Source organism: Benincasa hispida, chromosome 8 (assembly GCF_027475165.1).
Source record: "Benincasa hispida cultivar pf3 chromosome 8, pf3_genome.v1.1, whole genome shotgun sequence".
NCBI classification, from domain to species: Eukaryota; Viridiplantae; Streptophyta; class Magnoliopsida; order Cucurbitales; family Cucurbitaceae; genus Benincasa; species Benincasa hispida.
In genome coordinates, this window is record NC_143485.1 from 41,505,206 (window position 1) to 41,530,092 (window position 24,887).

The following is a 24,887-nucleotide window of genomic DNA, read 5'->3' on the forward strand; positions in this document are numbered from 1 at the left end:
TAACTGCCTTGGCGTAAGCTTCTCCTTCACAATCTTGTTTGCATCAGCAATGTGGGCCAAGCTCGTTACTTGACTAGGAAATCGGTCGGCTTCGGGTATTCTGAAACGTGTTTCCATCTTAAATCACTCCCTCCTTAAAAAAAAATTGTAAACAACATTCTATTTAAATCTCGATAGATTCGCTCTCGCCAGTATCACTCTTTCTGGTGTCGCTTTCTCCGGTATCGCTCTCTCCAGTATCACTCTCTCCCGTATTGCTCTCTCTGGTATCGCTCTCTCCGGTGTTGCTCTCTCCGATATCGCTCTCTCTGGTGTCGCTCTCTCTAGTAACTCTCACTTATCTCGCTCACATTCTTTCTTTTTACTCATCTTCAACCACATAACACATCGAAAACAAACAAAAAAACCATAGGTTCACAATATTTCTAAACCCCAAAACGACCCACCCTTTCTGATGTCGCTTTCTCTAGTATCGCTCTACCGATTTCACTCTCACTTATCTCGCTCACAAACTCTTTCTACTCGTTTTCAACCACAGAACACATTGGAAAAAAAAACCCATATGTTTACAGTATTTCTAAACCCACCCACAAAGCCCCATTACCGATCAGTGTAAGACATTTTCAGGCACAGATTGAAAGATTTACCGATCAGATTTGATTTTTCAGCGATAGTAGAATCGTTTACAAGCCGAAATGATGGATTCTAAAGATTTTTTAGTTTATGAGCGATATGAAGCTATTAACCTTGGGAAATCTAAATGAAGAGTTTTTAGTTTTGGTGGGTTCTCAGTAAAAAGGTAAGAAGACGAAGAAGTAAGGGCAATTTACATAATTTGGTATGGTGATGATGTCAGTAGAGGGTCATTTGACATTTTGGACCCAAAAATTGGGCCATTCGTACCATTTTTTCCAATAATAGATATGGATTTACTTTATTGGGTAATAAACCATTTACATTCTTGGCAAAGTGAGAGTTCAACACAGCAGATGATTTCTTTTTTAGTTATTAGTTCAACACAGCGGATGATTTCTTTTTTAGTTATTACTTTTCAATTTAAGTACATGCTGAATAAGGATTGAATGATTCATTGTACTCTAACTAAATGGTTAAAGCACATCGAGAGTTGTTTAGTAGTTGGGGCACCATGTATAAAGAATTAATAAGACATGAAATTGATTTTTTTTTTATTGTGAGGTCCACAATCGTTCACAAACAAGAAGTGGAGTTAACTACACTAACTTCTCGAGTCAAATAACCTTGGCCATGGAGTTGAAAAATCTGGAGCTGTGAATTCCACTCATGGATTCGTGAATCCTACAATTAAAAAATATCAATTTTATGTCTTATTAACTTCTTAGATATTTCTTTTTTTTTTAAAAAAAAAAAAAAAACCCTCCCATTAGACTTCAGGGCTAAGTTCACAATCCCACTTCTTACCCCCAAACACGCCTAAAGATAGTGAGGCTAATACACAGTTGCACTTTTTATATTGTGGGCCCTATAAACTATACCTATATCATGCATTTTTCATGTAGATAATTTAAAAAAAAAAAAAAAGTAATTAAAAAATGGGCAGCAAAGATAGTGAGATTAATGTCCCAATTTTTTTTTTTTTTTAGTTTTAATTAATACAATCATTAGTTTATAACTTTAATTTTTTAAAATCTAATGCTCCGTTTGGTAACTATTTTGTTTTTTATTTTTTTTAAAAAAATTAAGCCTATGGACACTACTTCCACATCCAAATTTCTACTTCTGTTATTTATTTTTCAACAATGATTTAAAAAACAAGCGAAGTGTGAAGTTTTGAGAACTAAAAAAGTAGTTTTCAAAAAATTATCTTTGTTTTTTAATTTAACCATTGTACTTAAGAAAGATATACATCATTGTAAAAAATATTGATGAAATAGCCTTATTTTTCAAAAACAAAAACAAAAAACAAAATGGTTACCAAAGGATTTTGTTTAAAGTCTTTTTTTTTTTAAATATGGCTAAGAATTCAATATTTTTACTTAAAAAAATGAAAGTTATGGTATGAATTGAGAGCAAAACTTAATTTCAAAAACCAAAAAAAAATAATGAAATGATTATCAATTGAAGCTCATTATTACCAAAAGAGTCTCAAATGATTATCAAACAGATTATAAATTTTCAATTTTGTGTCTACTAAATCGGTAAATTTTTAAAAGTTCAAAAGCTCGGAAACTAAATTTATAATTTTGAGAAAATAAAAATAAGAAACCTAAAGAACTTTCGATAAACAATTAGGGTTTTATTTTAAAATTTAAAAAATGGATATGGATTTGTTTGATATATCTAGTTTCTCTGCTTTTACAATTTTGCAGACGTTTTTAAAATTGTTAATTTCTTAGGCTCCGCTTGATAACCATTTTGTTCTTTTGTTTTTGTTTTTGAAAATTAAACTTATGGCCACTACTTCCACCTTTAGATTTCTTCCGTTGTTATCTACTTTTCACTAATGGTTTAAAAAACCAATCCAAATTTTGAGAACTAAAAAAAGTAGCATTCAAAAGGTTAGTTTTGTTTTTGGAATTTGGCTAAGAATTCAACCACGATACTTAAGAAAGATGTAAATTATTGTAAAAAATGTGGATGAAATAAGCTTAATTTTCAAAAACAAAAATAAAAAACCAAATGGTTACCAAACGGAACCTAAATTTCTAATTAGTTTAGTTTTATTTTCCTCGGGATCTAACTATCTGCAGATTGTCTATTTTGAAAGCAACAATATTGAAATGGGGGGGAAAATATGGAGGACAACACCAATTTGAAACTTTGGGACTTCTTGTACAGTTCCGACGTGGAGGCATGAATGGACCCACCGTTAGGAATTTATGTGAGATATAAATAAATGTGAAATAGACTGAATTATATCTCAAACTCCCATTTCACAGGTTAGAGCCAAATAAGTAATCAATCATAAAATAGTAAATAAATAGGATAAGGAAATGTGAAACATAAATAAATGTGGATAGACAAACTGTTGGAAATTTATGCGAGATATAAATAAATACGAAATAAACTGAATTATATCTCAAACTCCCACTTCACAAATTAGAGCCAAATAAGTAATCAATCATAAAATAGAAAATAGATAGGATAAGGAAAAAAGAGAACGACAATGAAAAAGATGTTAGTTCGTCCCAAACTCAGGACTACGTCTGCTCTTCTACAACTGCAAGTTCTACTATGATGAAGATTGTAAATAACCCTCGAACTCACTTACAAATCTCTTTCCAAATAACCTAATACGAACTATTTGAATCCAATACCACAACTCGATAACTTAGAATAAATAATAAGAGAAATCTTCGATCCAACAAGAAAAATACATCATGTATTTTCTTTAAATATGCTCATTGCCGCACTAAAATGCTAAAGAATAAAAAGTTCTGGTGCTCTCGGCCTTCTATTCTTTTTCGGCGGCAAAAGAATACCCTTGGCTCACTTGCAAAATGTCTTCAAAATTTTGCTTCATTAAATAGAGAGTTCCACCATCAATTGTTTTCCTTCAATCATGACATGCCTATCAAATGGCCAATGAGAGTACTTGCTTATAGAGGTTAATTAGAATAGAAATGGGTCAACTTCATTTCTGCATTATTTCCTTTTAATACCGACCCAATTTTTCTTTTAAGAAAAATCATACCTCCCTCGTTGACCAATAAAAATCTTGCTTATTGGGTTAAGAAATAAGAGATGGAGTTTTCTCTCCATTTTTCCTAACAATCTCCGACAAAACGAAAATCTTACTTCCCATTGTAACGAAAATTTATCATCTTAGCAAATTTTAAGATTTACTCCCACTATAACTATTATTTTTTATCTTCTTGGAAAACTCTAATGATTAACAAAAAAAAATCTGTAAAACCAATAAAGTAACAAAATAGAAAACCATCATAAATAACTGTAGCTCAGGTGTTTGTCCAGAGATATGAGTTGTTGGATTTTATGTCCTAAAACTCGTGGTTTATAAACAATAAATAAATTATATTTTACAATAAAGTTGTTATTTAGGTTTATTCAATAAAGATGTTATTGAATATGTGAATTGCACTTAAAAACCCTAACCCAATAAACTAAGAACCTCTGACTTTAGCATAAATACTTGAACTATATGTGGAGACATAAAAGTAGATCAAGTTCAAGTAATAACCAAAATGGTCTATAGTATCAGATAAGGCTAGCCCTATCCTAGGGACACTGTGGATGCGGCCCACTTTGTATTTGATACAAACGATATGATCTTGAATCGTTCATGTGGAGACATGCTAGTGAATATGTCCTATGAAATGAGTTTGCATAAGACCGAACCGCGAAATAGTCACTTTTACTTTATAACGCTGTTAGTGTTAAGATTGACTATTTCAATACGATGACCTAAGTAACTTGATCTTAATTCTGAGCTAACTATGACCTCTTGTTTATTCGGGATTATCCATTAATCTGTATGAGTGAGAGTGCCCGAGTTCGCCGATTCAAGAAGCCCTCCATTTTAGGGATAAGACCAGGTAGATGGCTAGGGACGTAGTCCTGTAAGATGGAATTCCCTCCTACCTGATTCTAGGGATAATAGATAGATTGTTCTTTTAAGTGCTGACTTTATATTTTGAACAAAGGGTTCCACCCTCTCATTGGCTCGAGAGGGACTCGCTTTGGTGGTTGGACCACAAACCAATTGTTCATTAGAGGATCAGTGGGACTTAAGGAACAATAAGTAGTTACAGGAGTAAAATGGTAATTTTGACCCAGCTGTAATTACGAACAACCTATGAAGGATCAACTTACTAATCATGGTTATATCAAGTGGACAAAAATATATCTACAGTGAGGAGAGTGCAGCTATTGAGCTATAGTAGAGTGTTTCGGTTGTTAAAGAATGTTAGTTAACTAGGTTAAAAAGTTTAGCCGGTTAATCTCGATTTGTTGGATCTCATGATCTATAGGTCCATTAGGTCCCCTACTAGCTCATATCGAACCAACCTTGGAACAGTGTGATGAGAGAATTTAAATTGTTCAAATTCGGCTTAGGAAATAAGCATTATTATTTAATTATGAATTAAACAATTTGAAGAGATGAAAATATTTAAATATGATTTAAATATTGGTCACATGAATAAGGATTCATGATCGAGATTGGTGTTAATTATTAATTAAATTATTTAAACGAAAACCTCTCCCGGGCCAATGAGAGTATAGGGCTCTTTGGTAAAGTCCCGGAGACACCACTTAAGGTAACACTCATCTACTTACCCTTAAGACAGGAAGGAGTAAATTCCATCTTGTATTATTATGTTCCCAACTCGGTCTTGTCCCCAAAATGGTAGACATATTGAGTTGGCGAACTAGCCAACCTCAACCATACAAATCAAAGGACAATCTCTTGTGAACAAGAGTTCATAATATACTCAAGATTAAGACTAAGTAGCCTAGGTCATCCTAGAGAAATAGAAACTTAACTAGTCAATGGTGTTACATCTAGTGGTTACTATTTTGCTATCCGATCTTATACAAACTCATTGCATAGGATACTCCCACTCACATGTCACCTATATGAAAGCGTTAGATCATTGCGTTTGTATCAAATACAAAGTGGGTCATATCCATAGTGCTACCAGGATAAGGTAGCCAGTCTTATCCCTATACTATAGACCCTTTAGATTGTATCTTGAACATTGATCCATGTATGTCTCCACATACAATTCAAGACTCATAAGGCAATCTTGGATATTAGTTTATTGGATTTATGGTTATTAAGACAAAATAAAATACAACACACTAATATTTATTGAATCAACATCTATAACTTTTTATTGATGATGGTCAATTAACAACACTTACTATCTACGAGTTTTAGGGCATAAAACCCAACAGGAACGTCATTCAAAATTGTGCCTATTCAGAGGATACCCCAAAAAGACAAAAGGTGGTTTATTTTATAATCCTCAAGATAACAAAGTATTTGTGCCGACAAACACTACATTCTTAAAGGAAGACCACGTGAAAGATCATCAATCTCGCAGTAAACTAGGATTGAGTAAAATTTCAAAAAAGCTACAGATAGACCAATAAGAGTTATTGAGCAAGTCGGTCTTTCAACAAGAGTTGTTGAAGAAGTTTGTCGGAGGTGGTTATCGAAGCTTGCGAAGGTGGTTGTTGGAGTTGGTCATCGGAGTTTGTTGTCAGAGGTGGTTGTCAAAGCCTAAATTGGTCATCGGAGTTGGTCGCCCAAAGGTGGTCCTCGAAGTTTGGTCACCAGAATTGTCATCAGAGGTGGTTGTCAAAACCTGAAATTGGTTGTCGGAGGTGGTCGCGTGAAGTTTTTTGGAGCTCGAAGTTGGTCATCGAAGTTGTCATTAGGTTGTTGGAGCTTGAAGTTGGTCATCGGAGGTGGTTGTCGACGCCCGAAGTTGGTCGTCGAAGTTGTCATCGGAGATGTTTGTCGGAACCCAGAGTTGGTCCCCGGGGTTGTCATCGAAGGTGGTTGTCGAAGCTCGGAGTTGTTATTGGAGGTGGTTGTCGGAGCTTGGAGTTAATCCCAGAGTATGACAACGATAATTGTCGATAGTGGGTAATAGATGGAGTCATTGAAAACATTGAAAGAATTGAGAGTTGGGGTGAGTTGGTAAAACATACCAACTTAACTCCAAACACTGAGTTGATATATTATATAAACTCAACTCAACTCATGTTGGTGAACCAAATACCCCCTTGGCGCCATTCGGATTTTGATTAGCGAGGATACTCATCTAATTGAAGCAGCTACCATTTTTGCGGAAGTGTTGAGATTGGTAGCTAGGAGGCGGTCAATGTATTTTAGGAAAATTCGTTGGGAGCAAAATTTGTTGGTCCATGCTCTAGCTTCGGAAGTTCTTCGTGTTTCAAGTGGGCAATGTTAGGGGATAATTTCTCTGTGTATCCTTTCCTTTCTAAAGGAAAAATGCCTATGTCAAAATAATAATAATCTAATAGCTAGAGATATTAGGGGTTGTTCGATAACCAAGGAGAGTTAGGTTGAGTTGGTATTTTTTACCAACTCAATGTTTGAAAACCATCTTTAAATGTTGGTGGGGTTGAATTGGTTATTTTACCAGCTCACCCCAACTCTCTCCAATTCTCTCTCCCTACAATATTTTTAATGGTTCCACCCATCAGCCGTTGGTGATTATTGCTACCACACTCCAGCGAGATATTCCGATGATCACCTTCAGGTGACCAATTCCGAGCTCCGGCAACCACCTTCGACGACACTTCGACAACCAATTTCTGACAACCACCTTGATAAAAAAAATATAAAAAATAAAAAACTCTGAGTTCCACATTCGCACAACCAACTTCGAAGAAGAACTCTGGGCTCCACCAACTACCAACCACCTCCGACGACAACTCTAACGACTAACTCCAATGACTATTGCACAAGCAATTCGATGACATACTCTACCTACCACCTTCTTGTGCCTAACTTCGACAACCACTAATAAAAATAGAACGGTGGGTTTAATTACCCACCATTTTATCACTTTCACTCTCACCCATTTTCCCACGCGTTTTCATTACTCTCCCAACTCCCTCAATCACTTTGTCGTTTCTCTCTCTCTTTCATGCTCTCTTTACATTTACTCCCCTTTCTCTCTTCTTTCACCGTCTGGTTCGTCTTTCTCATTTTATCTCTTCTTTCTTTGTTTGGCTCGTATGAGTTTTATTTTCCCTTTTCTTTCTCAACTCCTCCTTTCTATTTTTTTATTTTCTTTCTATAGCTATTCTTTTAGATCTAATTATTCTTCTTCTATTTCATTTTTTTTCTTAGATCTGAAAAATATTACATACGATGCTCTATTGTTGTTTCACCAAACAAAAATTCAACGTTATGTTTTAAACAACCCATCCCTTGATGTTTCCAAATATTACATAATTATAATGAAATAGTGGAATTTAAAATTATGGCTCAAGTTTTTTTCTTAAAAAAAGATAGTTTGTACAATGATGCAACATAACATTAGAAAAAATAGGCATCAATATTTCTAAAATCATTTCACCGTTTTTAGAAAAAGGTAAATTCATATTCCACAAATTGGTAAAAAAATACTATCTAGTAGTTGATTTTATGATTTAAATTGTAAGATTTTTTTTGTTTTATTTAATATTAACATTTAAGTGTCATCCCTTCTATCTAAAACAATGTCAATAGTTTCATTTGATGACACTAATCCTTTTAGTTCTTTTTAATTTTTACGGTAATTAATGATTCGGTTGAGTTTTTGAATGGAATAATCACTTCTATTTGAGTGTGTAAAAAATTGAATTCAAAATTTTATGTTCTGCATGTGAATACTTGGTAGAAAATTTGTTATATTTTGAGAATGGAGAAGAATTGGAAGTTTTATTTTTTATCTTAGAAAAGTTATATGTATAGTTAAAAATTAAAATCAATAATAGCAAAAAAAAAAAAAAAAATCAATTTCATTTACAAAAAAACAGTGTCAAATACCGCAACTCAATTCAATTCTGCACACCAAACACAAATAATATAACTCCTCAAATAATAATTGTCAACTCAATTCAACTCAAATCTATATTTTTTCAAATAATAATTACCAATCTAATTCACCTTAATTTGGCAGCTAGCTGTTTAATTTAAAATATATTCTAATTCTAAATTATATAAATGGAGCTTGGATGTGGCGGCCACTTCTCGTCTCCCGTCGAAGTGAGTTTGAAGGATTTCAAATGTTTATAAATTAGATGCCTCTTTGTTTTCATCTCGTTCGCCCATTATTTTTTAATTCAAAATCCACCAAAATACAACATTCAATAGCTTTGAGAATTTCTCACAAGTCTTTCATTTCGAAATCGGAGAACTCATCGGGGGAACTAGAAGATTTCTATGTCAGTCTTTTGCATCGGTGTGTTCAGACCACCGATTCCCGCCATGGATCTGCAATCCATGCAAAGTTCCTCAAAGGGTTTCTTCCATTTTCTCTTTTCTTCCACAACCATGTACTTAACTTGTATGTTAAATGTGGACGTCTATCATATGGTCTGCAACTGTTCGACGAAATGCCCGAGAGAAATGTTGTGTCCTGGTCTGCAATCATTGTTGGGTTCGTCCAACATGGCCGACCCAACGAAGCCCTCTCTCTATTTGGCCGTATGCATTGCGATGGCACGATAATGCCTAACGAATTCACCCTGGTAAGTGCCCTCCATGCTTGTTCTTTAACTCAGAGGCTGATATGTTCATACCAAATTTATGCATTAATTGTTCGCTTAGGATATGGGTCGAATGTTTTCCTCATGAATGCATTCTTAACTGCTTTAATTAGGCATGAGAAATTGCTAGAGGCTTTAGAAGTTTTCGAGAGTTGTTCATCCAAAGACACTGTATCTTGGAATGCCATGATGGCTGGTTATTTGCAACTAGCATATTTTGAACTGCCAAAGTTTTGGCGCAGGATGAATCTCGAGGGCGTTAAGCCTGATAATTTTACATTTGCTAGTGTCTTTACTGGGTTGGCTGCTCTCTCTGAATTTAGGCTGGGGTTGCAAGTTCATGGACAACTTGTGAAATGTGGATACGGGAGTGATATTTGTGTAGGGAATTCCTTGTGTGATATGTACATTAAAAATCAGAAGTTGTTAGATGGTTTTAAAGCTTTTGATGAAATGCCTTCAAGTGATGTTTGCTCTTGGACCCAGATGGCTGCAGGGTGCCTCCAGTGTGGGGAACCAATGAAAGCACTCGAGATCATTTATGAGATGAAAAATGTCGGCCTGAGCCTAAATAAGTTCACTCTTGCAACTGCCTTGAATGCTTGTGCCAATTTGGCCTCCATGGAAGAAGGAAAGAAATTCCATGGATTGAGAATTAAACTTGGAACTGATATTGATGTTTGTGTTGATAACGCTCTACTTGATATGTATGCAAAATGTGGATGTATGACCAGTGCAAATGTCGTCTTTCGTTCGATGGATGAACGATCTGTTGTCTCGTGGACTACTATGATTATGGGATTTGCACATAATAGCCAAACAAAAGAAGCCCTTCAAATCTTCGATGAAATGAGGAAAGGGGAAGCTGAACCTAACCACATTACTTTTATTTGTGTTCTCTATGCCTGTAGCCAAGGAGGTTTCGTTGATGAAGCATGGAAATACTTCTCTTCCATGAGTGCTGACTATGGGATTTCACCTTCAGAAGATCACTATGTGTGTATGGTGAATCTATTAGGCCGAGCTGGGTGTATAAAAGAAGCCGAGGATTTGATCTTACGAATGCCGTTTCGACCTGGTTCATTAGTCTGGCAAACGTTGCTCGGTGCTTGCTTAGTTCATGGTGACTTAGAGACAGGAAAGCGAGCAGCAGAGCACGCGTTGAATTTGGATCGAAATGATCCATCAACTTACGTTTTGTTATCGAACATGTTTGCTGGTGGTAGTAACTGGGACAATGTTAGAAGTTTGAGAGAACTAATGGAAACTAGAGATGTAAAGAAAGTACCGGGATCAAGTTGGATGTAAACATGAGAAGAACTATTCATTCATTAGTTCATCTGCTTTTAAAGATTTTGCACTAAATAAGTTGTTCAGTGGATGAGATCTATTTCCCCAACTTTTTCTTTTTAAATCTTTCAGGAAAGTCATGTTAGGGGAGACTTGTTTTCCTATGATAGTTCTCAGGATGAAATAGATATTAATTAGACATCAAATGTGATGGTCTAAAATTTTGGATTATCTAAAATTCATTTTGCGGCCATTTCATTTTTATAAAGAGTAGGTTTGAGAAAAAATTCTTTCTTCTTCATAATATAAGTTTTCAGATAACATTTGTTGTAAAGATTTGAAACAATTTTTCTTAACTTGAAAATTTATTTTAAAAAGTTTTTATCAACATTCTTAGTTTTATGAAAATATTTAGTTAATCAATTTTGATAATAATTGATTTAAAATCACTAAATTTAATATTTATTGAAAGGATAGATAAAAATTGAGATTTATTAGATTTATTGAAAGTAGAAGGACTAACTTTAAATAATAGGGACTAGAATAAGAGGAAAGCCAAAGTATATAAATCAAAACGATATTTTAACTCTTTTTTAATTAATTTAGGGGGAAAATCCCTTTTTGGTCCTTTGGTTTTGGGTATAGTTTCTTTTTAATCTCTAGGCTTCAAAATGTAACACTTTCAACCCTTAAGTTTTGAGTTTGATATCAATTTAATCCTTATGTTTCAAAATGTTACAATTTTATCCCTAAATTTGAGTTGTGTTTCAATTTGGTTTCTAGATTTCAAGATTTAATCTTTTAACCTCTATTTTTTTTTTTTACTAAATACACACTTCCAGTCTTTGGCGTTGATGTCGATTAGTTAATTTAAAATAATTATGATATGAGATTTTAAATTTAATTTTAATAAATGCAAAATAATTAATTATAATTTTTAATTTTTAAATCAATCAATAGACATTAACACTAAGTGTAGAAATTGACTATTTAGTGAAAAATTAAGGTTGAAAGTGTAAATATTAAAATCTATAGACCAAATTGAAATAAAATTCAAATCTTAAGAGAAATTGTAAACTCAAATCCTAAGATTAAAATTGTAACATTTTGAAAACTTAGGGATTAAATGAAAAAACTCAAAATTTCAAATTAAAATTATACATTTTAAAATTTATGAATTAAAGTTGAAATCGACGGACAAAAAGATATTTTGAAACCTATAGACCATTTTTTAAAGGAAACTGTAGTGAGTGGCAAATTAAGAATAGAATGTTTAAAGTGTCACACGTTTTTCCCAAAGCATATCAAGTGTATCTGTAGTATATCAAGTACATATTAATAGCAGATATCAAGTGTATCAAGGATGTATAAGGTGTATCCGTACCTTTTTGGCATGTCATGGGCTAAGCTCGTGTTTTTGTCATTTTTGCAAAAATAATTAGTATAGACTATGAACCTAATTTTTAAAACTTATTACGTCAAATCTGTCAGAAACCCTTTTTTTTAAGGTGGCTAGATTTTTTTTTTCCTTCTATATTTTTCTTTAAGATTTTATTTAGTGCTTAAAATTTACTTTTACTCTCCCAACATGCTTTATCTTTCCGTGAAGTCTTGTGAGTGGGTGTGAGGGTTATTCTTATGAAGTATAGCTTGTAGGATGGAATTTTAATTAGATGTGGCATGTGGGATGAGGTGGACTTCAAATTGAGGGGCAGTTCTTTTTCCTCCAAGGTTTGATTTCTTAAAATATTGAGAAGTATTAGAAGTATTAATAATATCTCAAGATGTTAAAGCTTAATGATATTATTAATAATCTATATGTACCACTAATTTTTAATGTGGTTTATGTAACTTTTTTGAAATACTTTTAATATTTTCGTTTGCATTGTTATAAACCGAAGAATTTGTAGAAGGGTGATGTCTAAGAATCTAATATGAGAAAAGTGTTGTATTTAAATTCATAAAAGTAAAATATAAGTCAAAGTGAATTTATCTCAATAATAATTGAAATGATCATTCTCTTTAAAGGTATAAGATTTGTTCTTCCACAACTATATTGTAGATGTATGGATTTGGTTGAGCAATGAGTTGAGAAAATAGAATCATGTTTGTTAGGATGCCTAAATCAATGTGTTGTTTTGCCTAACACACTATGATGTCTTAATTAGTATTAAACTGAAGTATTAGTGAACGAGTAAGGTCAATAATTGCACAAAGGCTTTTGAGTAAGGTCAATGATCACACAAAGGTTTTTGATCTGACACAAGTGCCAAGGTCGTACCATGTTCGATTGGAAAGAGAGGAAGAAGATGCACTCCTTAAGTTGTTTATAGACTCCTCAGCTCATATGCTCCCTCTAAGGAATTGAATGCACCTAATTATTCAACTCCATCATGCCCACAAGCCTTGGGATGGGTACAATCCGACCGTATAGTCGTTCTAGAATATTTGTTAAATACAACAAAAAAAAAAAAAGAGTAAAAGAGTAAAAATGGAAAGAAAACCTTTTGTTAGGTTTTTCTTCTAAATCATTCTATTAAGGGGCCAGAGAACACAAAACATACCTTTTTTTCCTTTGAAAATTTATCTTTTTTTATAGTTATATCACATTTTCCCAATTATAATTATATATCTTTTTAGAGAATCAAATAATATAACTTTATCTCGTTTTCCTAAATTTCCTTTTGTTTTTGGTATTACTGTTATTGTTTTTTTAAAAATAATAATATGAGTACTATTATTATTATTATTATTATTAATTCAAAATATTTGATTATTAGTACAGAAGATAGTTCTAAAACAATTATGTGAATGATAACATCACAGGGGACATCATTTGATGTAAAATTATTTTTCTTTTATCATTATTTGGCTTGAAGCTTTTAATATTGCATCATAAATTAAAGAAATGCAAATTCCAACTATGTTGTTTTTCAATGTAGCCCTTTAAATTTTGTACAAATAAAAATCATATAAAATAAATACTTTGCTTAGATACAAAGCTTATATGTTATTTTATTAGGAGAAAAGTTTATATGTTATTATTAGAATATCTCAATTTCAAAAGGATTCAAACCTATGATAGATTAAGAAAGATATCAATACTTAGTTTTTTATAATACAATATTATGGGATTGAAGAATAGAATCTTTGATCCATAGAAAAATATTATTATTATATTACTTCAACATCTTTTAGGTGCCAAAACATGTTTTAATAGATAAAACAAGAATTATAGTCTCAAAATTATACTATGAGTATTTTCTTTTTCTTTTTCTTTTTTTCTTTTTGAGTTTAATATGTAAGAATGAGAAATTATAACATTTTGGTCGGTATAATATTTTAACCAATTAAACATAGTAGACTATAAAGATTGTTACAAACTAAAAACTTATTTAGTTAAAATATCATTATATTTCCAAAAATTCCAAATGTATTATGTGCTCTCTCAAAACCAGTCCATATTAATCCTTAAAAACAAACAAAATTCTATTGTCAACTTAAAAAAACAAACACCTATTTATCTTTACTTGTACATCATACCAGATTTTATAAAAATTAACTTAAGAGTAATTTTAAAGTTTAAAAATCTATTAGAGACAAGAGACGAAACCATATTTATATTTATTATGTTCATAAACTTTTAAAAAATATATATATAATAAATATCTAATCCTTTAATTTTATATCTAATAGGATCATAAACCTTGAAATATCAAATAAATCCTTAAATTAAGGTTTAATAAAAATATTGTCTAAAAATAGGTTTATTAAAAATATAAATACATATTAATGGCAAAACAAAAATATAAATATATACTGAAATAGAATGGAATGAAATCTGGTGAGCACAGTGCAGGACAAAAATGATATTTTAACCGACTATATTTACATTTATGTGAAAGTTTATCCATTTTAAGATTTTTTTAAAAAATCCATTTTAAGAAATATTTTAACATGTAAAAGAAGATATTATATCCGGGAGGAAAAAAAATGAATATTAATTTTTTTGGAAAAAACATTTAATCTATAATTAAGTGTGATAAATTAAAATGGGGGGAAATAATTAATTTTAATTAGTATAGAATTTCCTGGGCAAGAAGAAAAAAGAAATTTGTAAAAAAGAAAATAGAATCTGCTAATCTCTTCCTCTGGTCTTCCTCGCTTCCTTCTCCGCATCACTCGCGCTCGAATTTCATAGCACCTTTCTCCATCTCTCCTTCTTCTTCTCCTATCGTCAGAGCTTGAGAAAAAAATCTTGGTTCAATCTTCAGGCTTCAGTTTTTATCGGAATGTCTTCGTCCGGTGGCAACTCTGGCGACGGAGCTGGCGGTGGCGCCGCCTCCCATGCCCCTCAACTCTACTTCTGCTATACCTGCAATCGTACGGTAACCATTACTCCCTCATCATCCTCCGATCTTTTATGCCCCAACTGCAACGATAGCTTCGTTGAAGAAATGGAAAGCCCAAACCCTAACCCTAGCCCTGTTCCCAATCCTTTCCTCTCCTTCACATCCGAGACATTTCCGCCGTTCAGCACCGGTGGCGGTGGAAATGGCGGTTTCCCCATCATATTCTCCACGACATCATCATCTGGTGGCATTGGCGGTGGCGGTTCTATGATGAACGATCTATCAGCGCTATTGGGAGGCGGTTCTCTTCGATCGTCGTCCTTGCAAGACCCTGACGTTTTTAATCCCTTGCTTTTTCTCCAGAACTATCTTCAAAGCGCTAATGTTCAATTGGTAATCCAAAACGCTTCGGGAGAGGCGTTTCATCCCCCTTCCAATTTCAATCTTGGCGACTACTTCTTCGGCCCTGGTCTCGAGCAGTTGATTCAACAACTTGCTGAGAACGATCCGAACCGTTATGGAACCCCTCCCGCTTCTAAGTCGGCGATTGAGGCACTTCCAGATATCAAGATTTCGGAGGAATTGTTGGCTTCGGATTCTTCGCAGTGCGCTGTGTGCAAGGATACGTTTGAGCTCAACGAGGTGGCGAAACAGATGCCTTGCAAACACATTTATCATGCAGATTGTATAATTCCTTGGTTGGAATTGCATAATTCTTGTCCAGTATGTCGATATGAATTGCCCACAGATGATCCCGATTACGAGCAAAGGACTCGTGGGTCTTCAGCTCCTAATCGAAGTCAAAGCGAAAGTCAACCCTTTGGCGATTCTTCCACTGTTGGGGAAAATGTTGGCGGAAGCGATCCTAATTCCGACGAGAATTCACAAACTCAACAAATGGGAGAGCGGAGGGTTAGGAGGATAGCTTTTCCTTGGCCTCCCAGAGGTTTTGGTTCAGCCGCTGAGACTAGTAACAGCGGAGGTGGCAACAATAGTGGAAATAGCGACGAACCGAGCTCCAGAAATAGGGGAAGCCAGAGCTCTTCAGAACCAATGCAGGAAGATCTCGATTGATGATTACTGGTATTACATCTCAAATTATTTCCTTCCCTTTTGAAATGTTATCATATCTTGTTTGTACAAACGTTTGAACTTCACAAAAGTAATGTTACCAATCAATTTCTGTTCTGTGGATGGAATGGGAAATATATCAAACAAACCTAGTTATTCACATCTTTGGTGAGATAGATGGCTTGGCGTTAAGACTTCCTTTAGAAATCACCAGTTATTCCTTTACATAAGTTTCATTATTTTTTCTGTCCTGAAGCACTCCAGATGCTCATTCTCTTCTGTATTTAATTGTCTATACATGAAAGAAAGTAACTCTACTTGATGCAATTTCATCTGAACTATTCTCGCATCGAAACCAGTATTACTTCTTATTTTAGAACTGCCATCAGGCTTTTTTTTTTTTTTTTTTTTTTTTTTTTTAATTGTAAATTATTACTTTTCTTGTGTTCATAAATACTAACAGGGGCACTTACATGTGGCTTGATTTAGCATATTGAGATGAAAAAATTCCATTGATATAATTCTTGTTGATTTCAGTTTTAATTAATTTGAACAATTTAGTGGTCCATGCTGTGCCAATAATTTTGAGGTCATGAGTTCCATCCTAGGTTATTACTTTTAAATGCATGAAGCGATGTCATAAATTCACTCAACTTTGCTGCGAGCCTGGGATCTTCTCCTTCAGCTGAAATTCAAAATAGAACCAGCCTTATAAAGGGTTCACAGGAGTTAGGTGCTATTTGATTCTCATGTGAAACATGTTTGATATACATATTATGCTTGTATTGTGGTATTAGGACTTAACTTTTACAAGAACCGATAATTAGAACGTAATATGGCATCTAACAGTAAAATACGCCATCATAAATGTTTAGAATTGCTTGGCATCTCATCGGTAAAACACGGCATCATAAATGTTCATTACCCATCTAGAAAAATGTTCCCTGGATTCTTTTGGAACAAAGTCTTAGTCCCATCTGCTATCCGGAGCTCTCTGATCATTTATTTGGGATGGATTAACATGATATGTGCAATCCTGTTACTCCTACTTGCTCTTGTCAAATTATTTCTTGTATTCTTTTGTTTGTTTTTCTTTTTTCTGACTCATTGTGCTTGCTTTCTTGAAATTGAAAAGATTGATACTGATTATTCTATAGTGCCCCTTTCTCAACTTAATTAAATATATCAAGGGAGTGTTAGTTTGTCCTGTGTTTGATTTCTGTCTGTCTTTAAGATAAGATGTGTATGTTTAAGCGTCTTAAACATCTATCTCCATTATTGTCTGTAAGGATCCTTACTCTGTCTACATATTGCTGAATGCTCAATTTGGTGGTTCTGTGAATCAAGTATTTGCTGACCTAGCAGTTCCCTTTTTCTCCTAGCTCATTTGGTAACATGAGCGCACTAAATATTTCAGACCTTAGAGCACTCTTCTCTCCATTTCCCTCCCTTGAAATCTTCCTTTGTTCTTTTAGGATTTAAGGAGCCTTTCTTTTCCCAAATCACAAATTATTAGTGAACAAGGAAAAATACACTTTCTTTTTGTCCTTTGTCATCTATGTAGAGCTTGAAGATCTTAACTGTTGCTTGATTTTTCTGTCTTTAGGTAATTGAGTGGTACTACGAAATGAGAGTCATCCACAAATCATCACGTCCTTACCTTGGTAATATTTATATGTGATAGATTTGAAGAATGAAATCAGATACAATAAGAGCGGGACTTCAAATGAATTTAGAGTTGTATTAGATATGGACCTCTGGGTATTTGTATCTCAATCCTTTATTGAATATTTTGCAATAAACTCATTATGAATTTTTGCTATGGAGAGAGCTAACGTAAATCTTTTTTTGCTATTTATTGTGACCTTGGTTTAAATTTCTGTCGTTATCTTATGCATTCGACAAATAATTTATAATATTTTATGAATCTGGAACTCATTTTCCTCCAGCTTACATGTTTCCCTCCCTTAATACTTAAAAAAAAAAAAAAAAAAAAAAGGTTCATGCTTAGGTTGCCTGTATGTGAAGTAACTATGGAAAATAGCAACCAGACCTTTTTCCTTTAAACTCATTTAGGTAATCTGGAGTTCAAATACTCTATAAATCTGTTCAAAAGTACCTCCTAGATCCTGGAGCAGCTGATATACGTTCTAAAACTTTTTTAGGAATTGCCAATTTTAATAACCTGTTATATTTACGCACATTCATCAGGTGAGAAACTTTACCCAGTTTAATGCTATCCTCAGATTCTTGTTATGATTTATAGCCTAGCTGTTAATGGGCAATCTTACCTGTAGTGCTGCTAATAATGCGTCCCATGTTCGTTCATATTAAAAAACATGATTGCAACTTCTTTATCGCTGTACTGAAATCTGGTTGGAGTATGTGCTTTATTCGTATGACCTTACTTGAACAGGATCTGTTCTGTAGGTGGTACAATTGTGTCCTTGAGTTCTAAAGTATTTGCTTTATTCTTTCAACCCTTTGTCAGTCAATGGACGTTTTCAATTGAATTTCTGAATAGAACGGTCCCCCCACCCCAGCTTCTCTATTCCTTGGTTTGATTTTGATATTGCTGGCATGAGGAACCTCAATGGTTCGAAGGCCCTTGGTTTCAGTCAAGAACTCGATAACCTCCTCGAGAAATTTTTGCATAAGCACTTTTGCACAAGTCAGAACTGCCAAATGTTAGAAGGTTAAATGGTAGTTTTGGTCTTGATGTTTGGACTTATTTAGATTGGGAGATTCTAGATAGGAAAATGTAAATGGTTTGTCTGATGATGCAGTGATTTCATAAATTCTGTACAACTAAATGTCTCCCTTTTATTCTTTGGCAGGTGTTGCAAGTGATTTGAATCTGGAAAACCATTACTGAATATAGAAAACATCCTTATATGTTAATTATTAGAGCTTTTCCATTTATGAAATTTGACTATAATAATCCATAGGTAAAGGTCCTTCTATTTCCATTTTAGAGTTCAGAATTCTTTGTAGATTAAGGAAGTTATGTGCATTACTTTGTTTGCAAAGGTCTGTAATACTTTTGCTTCTCTGGGAACCATTTCATATATTGGAATGTCGTCTGCTTCACATGTGACTTTTCTCACTTGCTTTTGTTGATTTAGTCACATTCAAAAGTGATTTCATACTGTTGATTTGTTTTATCAATCAACTCATCTCTCCCTCCCCACCTTTGGCAATGTTACTGCATAAATAGATTGCTCGGGTGATACTCGACGCTTATCGAGCTGAGGAACCTGATGTAGTTGCCAGATTCAGGGCTGGCTGGACCGGAAAATAGCGGTAAGAAAACGTATATTGATTCAGAAAACTTCATACCTATATTGAGTTGAGTTATGAGTTCACTTTGGATTTTTGCTCTGGCTGATGCATTCACATTTGGTATTGGCCACACACTTCTTTATTGTGCATAGATTTGTGCATTGCCCCTTGTCCTGTAGCAGTGACATCTCATGCAGCACGATATATTGTCAATTTCCCTTTGTTATCAACAACAAAAATGTGCTATACCACATCACTTTCACAACTTTTTATTTCTTATTTTTAACAAGAAATTAAACTTACACCTGCATTTTCAAAACTGAATTTGCACATCTTAAGCGTTTTGCATAGCACAATATATTGTCAATTTCCTTTTAATTATTTCACTAGGGTCCATATAATAGCACTTGATTATCATCATAGTTAGAAATAGGACCACATGATGGAAGTTAATTATTGGAAGTAGCAATTATGTTCCTCAAAAAAAAAATCTTTGTAAAATGTTGAAGTGCAAGAAGGCTCAAATTCACAGAATTAACGGATTTTCAATTTTATATATATCTGGGATATATATAAAATATTAAGCCTGATTTCATTGTTATTTGTATACTCATTATTACTCATGTTCATGATCAAGAGATTAGAAGTTAGGAGTAATTCATCTACATATTCTTCAACTGAAAAGATAAAGATAATAGTTGATTAGATCTATATTAGCTCATCAATTTAAGCATAATTCAAATTTTCAATTTCTTACACACTGATGTTCGAAGCCACTAATGACATTTGACTTGTGAAGATTCTCTACTTTTTATGAGTTTCTGCAATTTCTTCATTAATAATTATATAAAGACAAAATATCTCAGATATTAAATAGCCACAAAAAATAGGAACCGAAGCTTCTTCTTTTTTCTTATTTTTTTTCTTTTTTTTATTTCCATTAAGATAGGAGAGAATTTAGCGACAAGGGTGAGATTTCTCCCCGAGAAAACACCGTGTTTCCCTCACCGACAGGACAAAGCGACAACTCGACCGAATTTCGCCTTTTTGTGATATTTCATTTTTTATTTTTTATTCCGAAAAATAAAATTTAAACTTTCCAACCACATAAAAGGTATATATTAATTATCACTAAAACTATTTTCTTATTACTTAAAGAACTTAAAGCCATATTTTACTAATTTAGATCCTTATTAAAATTATGGTTGAAATCTTATTTTTATTCTTAAATCTTTGAATCTTTTTTCATTTCGGTCTTTAAATTTTAAAAAATGTTCATTTTAGTTTTAGTCCCTAAATTTTCTTTTAAAAAATGTTTAAAATTTTTATTCCTATTATTAAAATTATGTTAACTCTTCAATAGAAATGTATGGGGTTTATATTTTTGGATAACTATGCTCTATATCTATTGAGTAAGATGAAAGTGAAGTAAAATATCAACAACCAATACGTTAAAACATTGAAGGGATAAAATTTTGAACTAAAAATGTCTTTTAAATTCTTTCAATTTGCCACCTTATTCAAAATTGAAACTCTAGATTTTTTTAGTATAGCTAACTTATTTGGTAATCTAATCATCTAAAAATATAAATTACCTTGTCATTTGTTAACTCTTAATATAGCGGGGACCAAATAAGCACTTTTTAGAAGTTCAAGGGATTAAAATTAACAATTTAAAAAGTTTAGGGACTATAATAAAATAATATTCAAAGTTCAGGGACTAAAATGAACATTTTTAAAGGTATAAGAATCAAAATAGAACCTTGTTCAAAATTCCAACGTAGGGATTATTTTTTAGAGTTTTTATCCCACTATGAAGAATTTGAAAGAAATTGTATTGAGAAGTAACTACATGGCCTTAAAAAATATTTTCGAATTTAATTTTTTATTTTCCCCCCTTTGAATTTATAAAGAAAGATTAATAAAATAAATTTATATTGGAAGCTTTTTCAAGTTTAATTCAAATTAATAACGTCAAAGAGAATCAAAGTAGAGAAAGCTTTCTTCATTTGATCGATGGATTTGAAGGGGGCGGCGCGTGTTGCGATATGAATTTTGAAGAGGAAAGCAGTGTTATTATTACTTAGTACTTCAAATTTACAGCTTCGAATTGAAAATCCAATCATTCTCTCCCCACTTTGGTTTGCTTTTAATTGATATTCTTCATCGGAGCAAACAGAGTGGTAGGTGAAGATTTCTCTTTCTTTGGATCCTAAAGGTTAGATCCCCTCTCTGTTCTTCGTCGCATTTTGAAGAAGAAATTCGAACAAGTTCGAGTAGATGTCCCCGTCGAACACTTCATCAACTGGAGTTAGTGGACATGGAGGAACGAATTACATAGAGCATCAAATTTCCAGAATGGATACTCTCGCCGGAATCGCCATTAAGTATGGAGTCGAGGTAACCTTTCCTTTCATCTAATTTTCATATGTTGTTCTGTCGGTTTGAGTTTTTTTTTTTTCCGTCGTCTTCTCTTTCGATTGTGTTTCTTTTTCCAAGTGTCGGCGATTCGGTTGTCTTGATTCGATTTTGTGAGGTCTGGAAAATCAGTGTCTTAAGTTTTTGTTGTTATCTCTGGATAGAAAGGGAATTGAAGTTTTTAATTTAGATTCATTTTTTGGAGTGATTTCACCACGTCTATCAAACGCTATTCCAATTTTTGTATATATTGTGATAATGATGTTGAGTTAATTGAATCTATGTGTTCAATTTCGTATGGAAACTCAGAATGTTTAATGTTAGGGCGAAATATTTGTGTGTTTTTGTATATCCAATTCCGTAAGCCGTGCTTCTCTTCTGGATGTAATTTAACACAGTTCTGTTGCCCCAAATAGATTTCTTCAGCTCTGAACTTCTTCGGTTCGGAGGTGACTTTCGGTCGATTGGATTTGGCTGAGGGGCAAAGATGATGAAGCCAAACTATAGAAAGTTCGTATCATATTTTATTTGCTCACAGTCTCAACTAAAATGCCAAAGCGTCGAGATGAATAATTGATTCTTCCTTATTTTCCGTTCTATCACTGAAGTTGCCTTCATATGCTTTTAGTATATAAAATTTTTGCCTTCATATCCATAGGGTTGATCTTAGACTCGTTGATCTATTTGTGATTTAATAGGTGGTTTATCCCACCCCAATGCAATGCTCTTAATTTCATTCCCTATGATGCTCTAAAACATATAGGTGGCTGACATCAAGAGATTGAATGGCTTGGCAGCAGATCTTCAAATGTTTGCTTTGAAGAAACTGAGAATTCCTCTACCAGGCAGACATCCACCATCACCTAGCCTGTCCGATGCTTCTTCTGTCATTACAGGGTATTTCTTGTTGTCAATTTTTAGTAGAATTTATATCATTATGTGGACTGTGATTAAGCTTCCAGTTTGTTTATGTTTTCTGCCCATACCTCAACACTGAAGCGTGACTTAGTTCAGTTGGTTGATGTGCTATTAAAGTAAACTTAATATAGATACACTGAGGCTGTGGTTAGGGGAGGGAAATGGGAAACTTGAGAATCTTATTGTTACACATTTGTAAAAACCAAGGAACAGCTTATGTGCTTAGTTCATTTTAAGTTATAGTTATAGACATGTTTTGTAGGATTATGGCACTGTCCGAGTTGCCCTAACAACTAAGTTGCAATAAAGGTTTGAAATTTGAATATGAAGACCAAGGTGGTTAGAAGTTATAACATATGCTGTAAAATATCTTTCAGGCCTAAAGAGATGTAAATATGCATTTGAAGTTCAGAGTTTTACTATTTTCTTATTTTAGTAATTGAAATTTGTGTAATAAATGTCTAACTCATTATGTAATCTCTTTTAAAGAAAATATTTGACATTTGAGAATTGAGATCATTTTCAATTTCACGGTGATTTCAGCTCACTTACCTTACTTGATTTTGTTTGAAAAGTTTCTTGATAGATGGGTACTATTTGTCCGGAAGAAGTAATGTTAGTTGAACATAGGTTTTTAGAGAAGGTTTGTAGTAATGTTAGTTGAACATAGGAGAGACTAGAAATAGAATAGTTTGCGAAGCTTAGAATTGTTCAACTCTGTATAGATATTGTAGTTTTATTGATTAGATCCAGATTATCTTACTGGAGTTAATATAAATCATCATGCATAATTTGAGCATCTACCATTTTGATATTCATTGCACAAAATTAGAACATCCCTCCCTCCCTCCATGGACTGTGGATTCGACTGTTCAGGTTTATCTAATAGATTTTGCCAAATGTATTGCAGAAATGGATCTGTAAATGAAGAACCTCTACATTTAGGCCAACCTACTAGTATGCTAAACTCTTTGCAAACTTGGAGATTGAAATCACCTAGCCAGAAAGCCTCCCCTGCCATGAGCACATTGCAAAAATACTATGGTCTAAGTTCACAAACTCCCGAAAGCGCACCAGTAGACATGGAGATGTCAGTATACAGAACTGAGAATTCAAATAGCATTGGTGATGGGTTGTTTTCAAGAACCTCTGTGCTTTCTACACCACCTCCAAACATCTACCCGAAAACCAGGAAATATGCTGGTAGTTTCTGGACCGAGAATGACTCAATAACCGAACATCTATTACGTGCAGAACCTGGAGATGGAGAGAATGAGAAATCTGATGAGAAATTGGTTCGAAGGCGTCAAAAGGCTGAAGTCGACAATGGGGTTACCACCCCAGAGAGACCATTGAAGGGCGAAAATAGCAGTGGAAGCTATTTTTCTTCTTCGAATGGAAAGAGTTTAGCCATGAGGCTAAAATCAGTTAGCAGAACAATGATGTTATCAGATTCAGATCCAGTGAGGATAAATTCCATTCCAGTAGGATTAGGAGATGCTGTAATTACTGATGGCATTTCTGAAGTTCATAAATCATTAAGTACATCAAACCTGAGAGACCAAGATAGCAGTAATTCGGCATCTGTGTGGTCAACTACAAAGTGGAGTTTGAAGCCGGACTTGCAAGCTCTATCAAGTGTTGCAATCACAAAACCACTCTTTGATGGTTTGCCAAATCCAATCACAGGCCGCAGGAACAAAGCTGCTCTTGATTAACCATGTTCATATCTCCGTTCATATTCGCATTCATCAAACTGCTTTGATTCTTTGGTGTGGGCCGGAAATTCTTTTGCAAGTATTATTACAGGAATGTATAGGTAGGGAGGCGAAATAAGGGAAGATCGGTGTTCGAAGAAGTTGATATTAGTAAATACTACACCAAAATATATATTTTTTGTCAAAGATTTGAGTCTATATCTGGTGTTAAGTGGCATTGGCAATGTCTACTTACTATGGGGAGCTTAATTTCAGGCTGAAGCTACATCTTGAGAAACACCCTTATATGTACTTAATGATTAGTAGTTGTCGTTAAATTTCCATGAAAATAGCTAGATGCTGTGGATGAGTGATCTCGCTTTAATATTCAGCTTCCATGCACATCTATCCAGTAGGTGTGCGTTTTCTCGTAGATTCAAATTAGTTTTGATGTTGTAAATGCTTTTAATTATTCAAAATAAGTTTTAATATCATGAAAATATTATTTAGAAATGTAAAATTAAATATTAAATTGATTGAATTAGTTAAAAGTATGTTACGAAATAAGTTAAACACAACAAAAAATGATTTTAACTATTTCAAAATCACATGTACTCTCAATGCT

General features: G+C 33.6%; 3 protein-coding genes across 9 annotated transcripts; all 3 read left to right on the forward strand.

Annotated features, from left to right (window-relative positions):
- The first annotated feature begins 8,665 nt into the window (after positions 1 to 8,665).
- On the forward strand, positions 8,666 to 10,599 carry LOC120083321 (pentatricopeptide repeat-containing protein At4g33170-like). Of its 4 annotated transcripts, none has more exons than XM_039039025.2 (2): positions 8,666 to 9,216; positions 9,477 to 10,599. In XM_039039025.2, exon 2 carries the CDS (start codon positions 9,478 to 9,480, stop codon positions 10,540 to 10,542), a length of 1,065 nt encoding a protein of 354 aa, XP_038894953.1. In that variant the 5' UTR covers positions 8,666 to 9,216; position 9,477; the 3' UTR covers positions 10,543 to 10,599. The 4 variants fall into 4 exon arrangements, with proteins under 4 accessions (XP_038894953.1, XP_038894951.1, XP_038894952.1 ...); XM_039039023.2 differs by having other exon boundaries at positions 8,686 to 9,216; positions 9,721 to 10,599; XM_039039024.2 differs by having other exon boundaries at positions 8,688 to 9,216; positions 9,348 to 10,599.
- A 3,981-nt stretch (positions 10,600 to 14,580) lies between these two features.
- LOC120082770 (E3 ubiquitin-protein ligase RING1-like) lies at positions 14,581 to 19,283 on the forward strand. Of its 3 annotated transcripts, none has more exons than XM_039038072.2 (2): positions 14,581 to 15,959; positions 18,785 to 19,053. In XM_039038072.2, the coding sequence occupies exon 1, from the start codon at positions 14,817 to 14,819 to the stop codon at positions 15,948 to 15,950; it is 1,134 nt and encodes a 377-aa protein (XP_038894000.1). In that variant the 5' UTR covers positions 14,581 to 14,816; the 3' UTR covers positions 15,951 to 15,959; positions 18,785 to 19,053. The 3 variants fall into 3 exon arrangements, with proteins under 3 accessions (XP_038894000.1, XP_038894001.1, XP_038894002.1); XM_039038073.2 differs by having other exon boundaries at positions 14,599 to 15,959; positions 17,554 to 19,053; XM_039038074.2 differs by lacking the exon at positions 18,785 to 19,053 and adding an exon at positions 19,165 to 19,283 and having other exon boundaries at positions 14,638 to 15,959.
- Positions 19,284 to 21,164: 1,881 nt separating this feature from the next.
- LOC120082771 (uncharacterized) lies at positions 21,165 to 24,612 on the forward strand. 2 transcript variants are annotated; one of them, XM_039038076.2, is made up of 4 exons: positions 21,317 to 21,629; positions 22,064 to 22,157; positions 22,411 to 22,544; positions 23,476 to 24,612. In XM_039038076.2, exons 3-4 carry the CDS (start codon positions 22,456 to 22,458, stop codon positions 24,281 to 24,283), a joined length of 897 nt encoding a protein of 298 aa, XP_038894004.1. In that variant the 5' UTR covers positions 21,317 to 21,629; positions 22,064 to 22,157; positions 22,411 to 22,455; the 3' UTR covers positions 24,284 to 24,612. The 2 variants fall into 2 exon arrangements, with proteins under 2 accessions (XP_038894003.1, XP_038894004.1); XM_039038075.2 differs by lacking the exon at positions 22,064 to 22,157 and having other exon boundaries at positions 21,165 to 21,629.
- Positions 24,613 to 24,887: the final 275 nt, after the last annotated feature.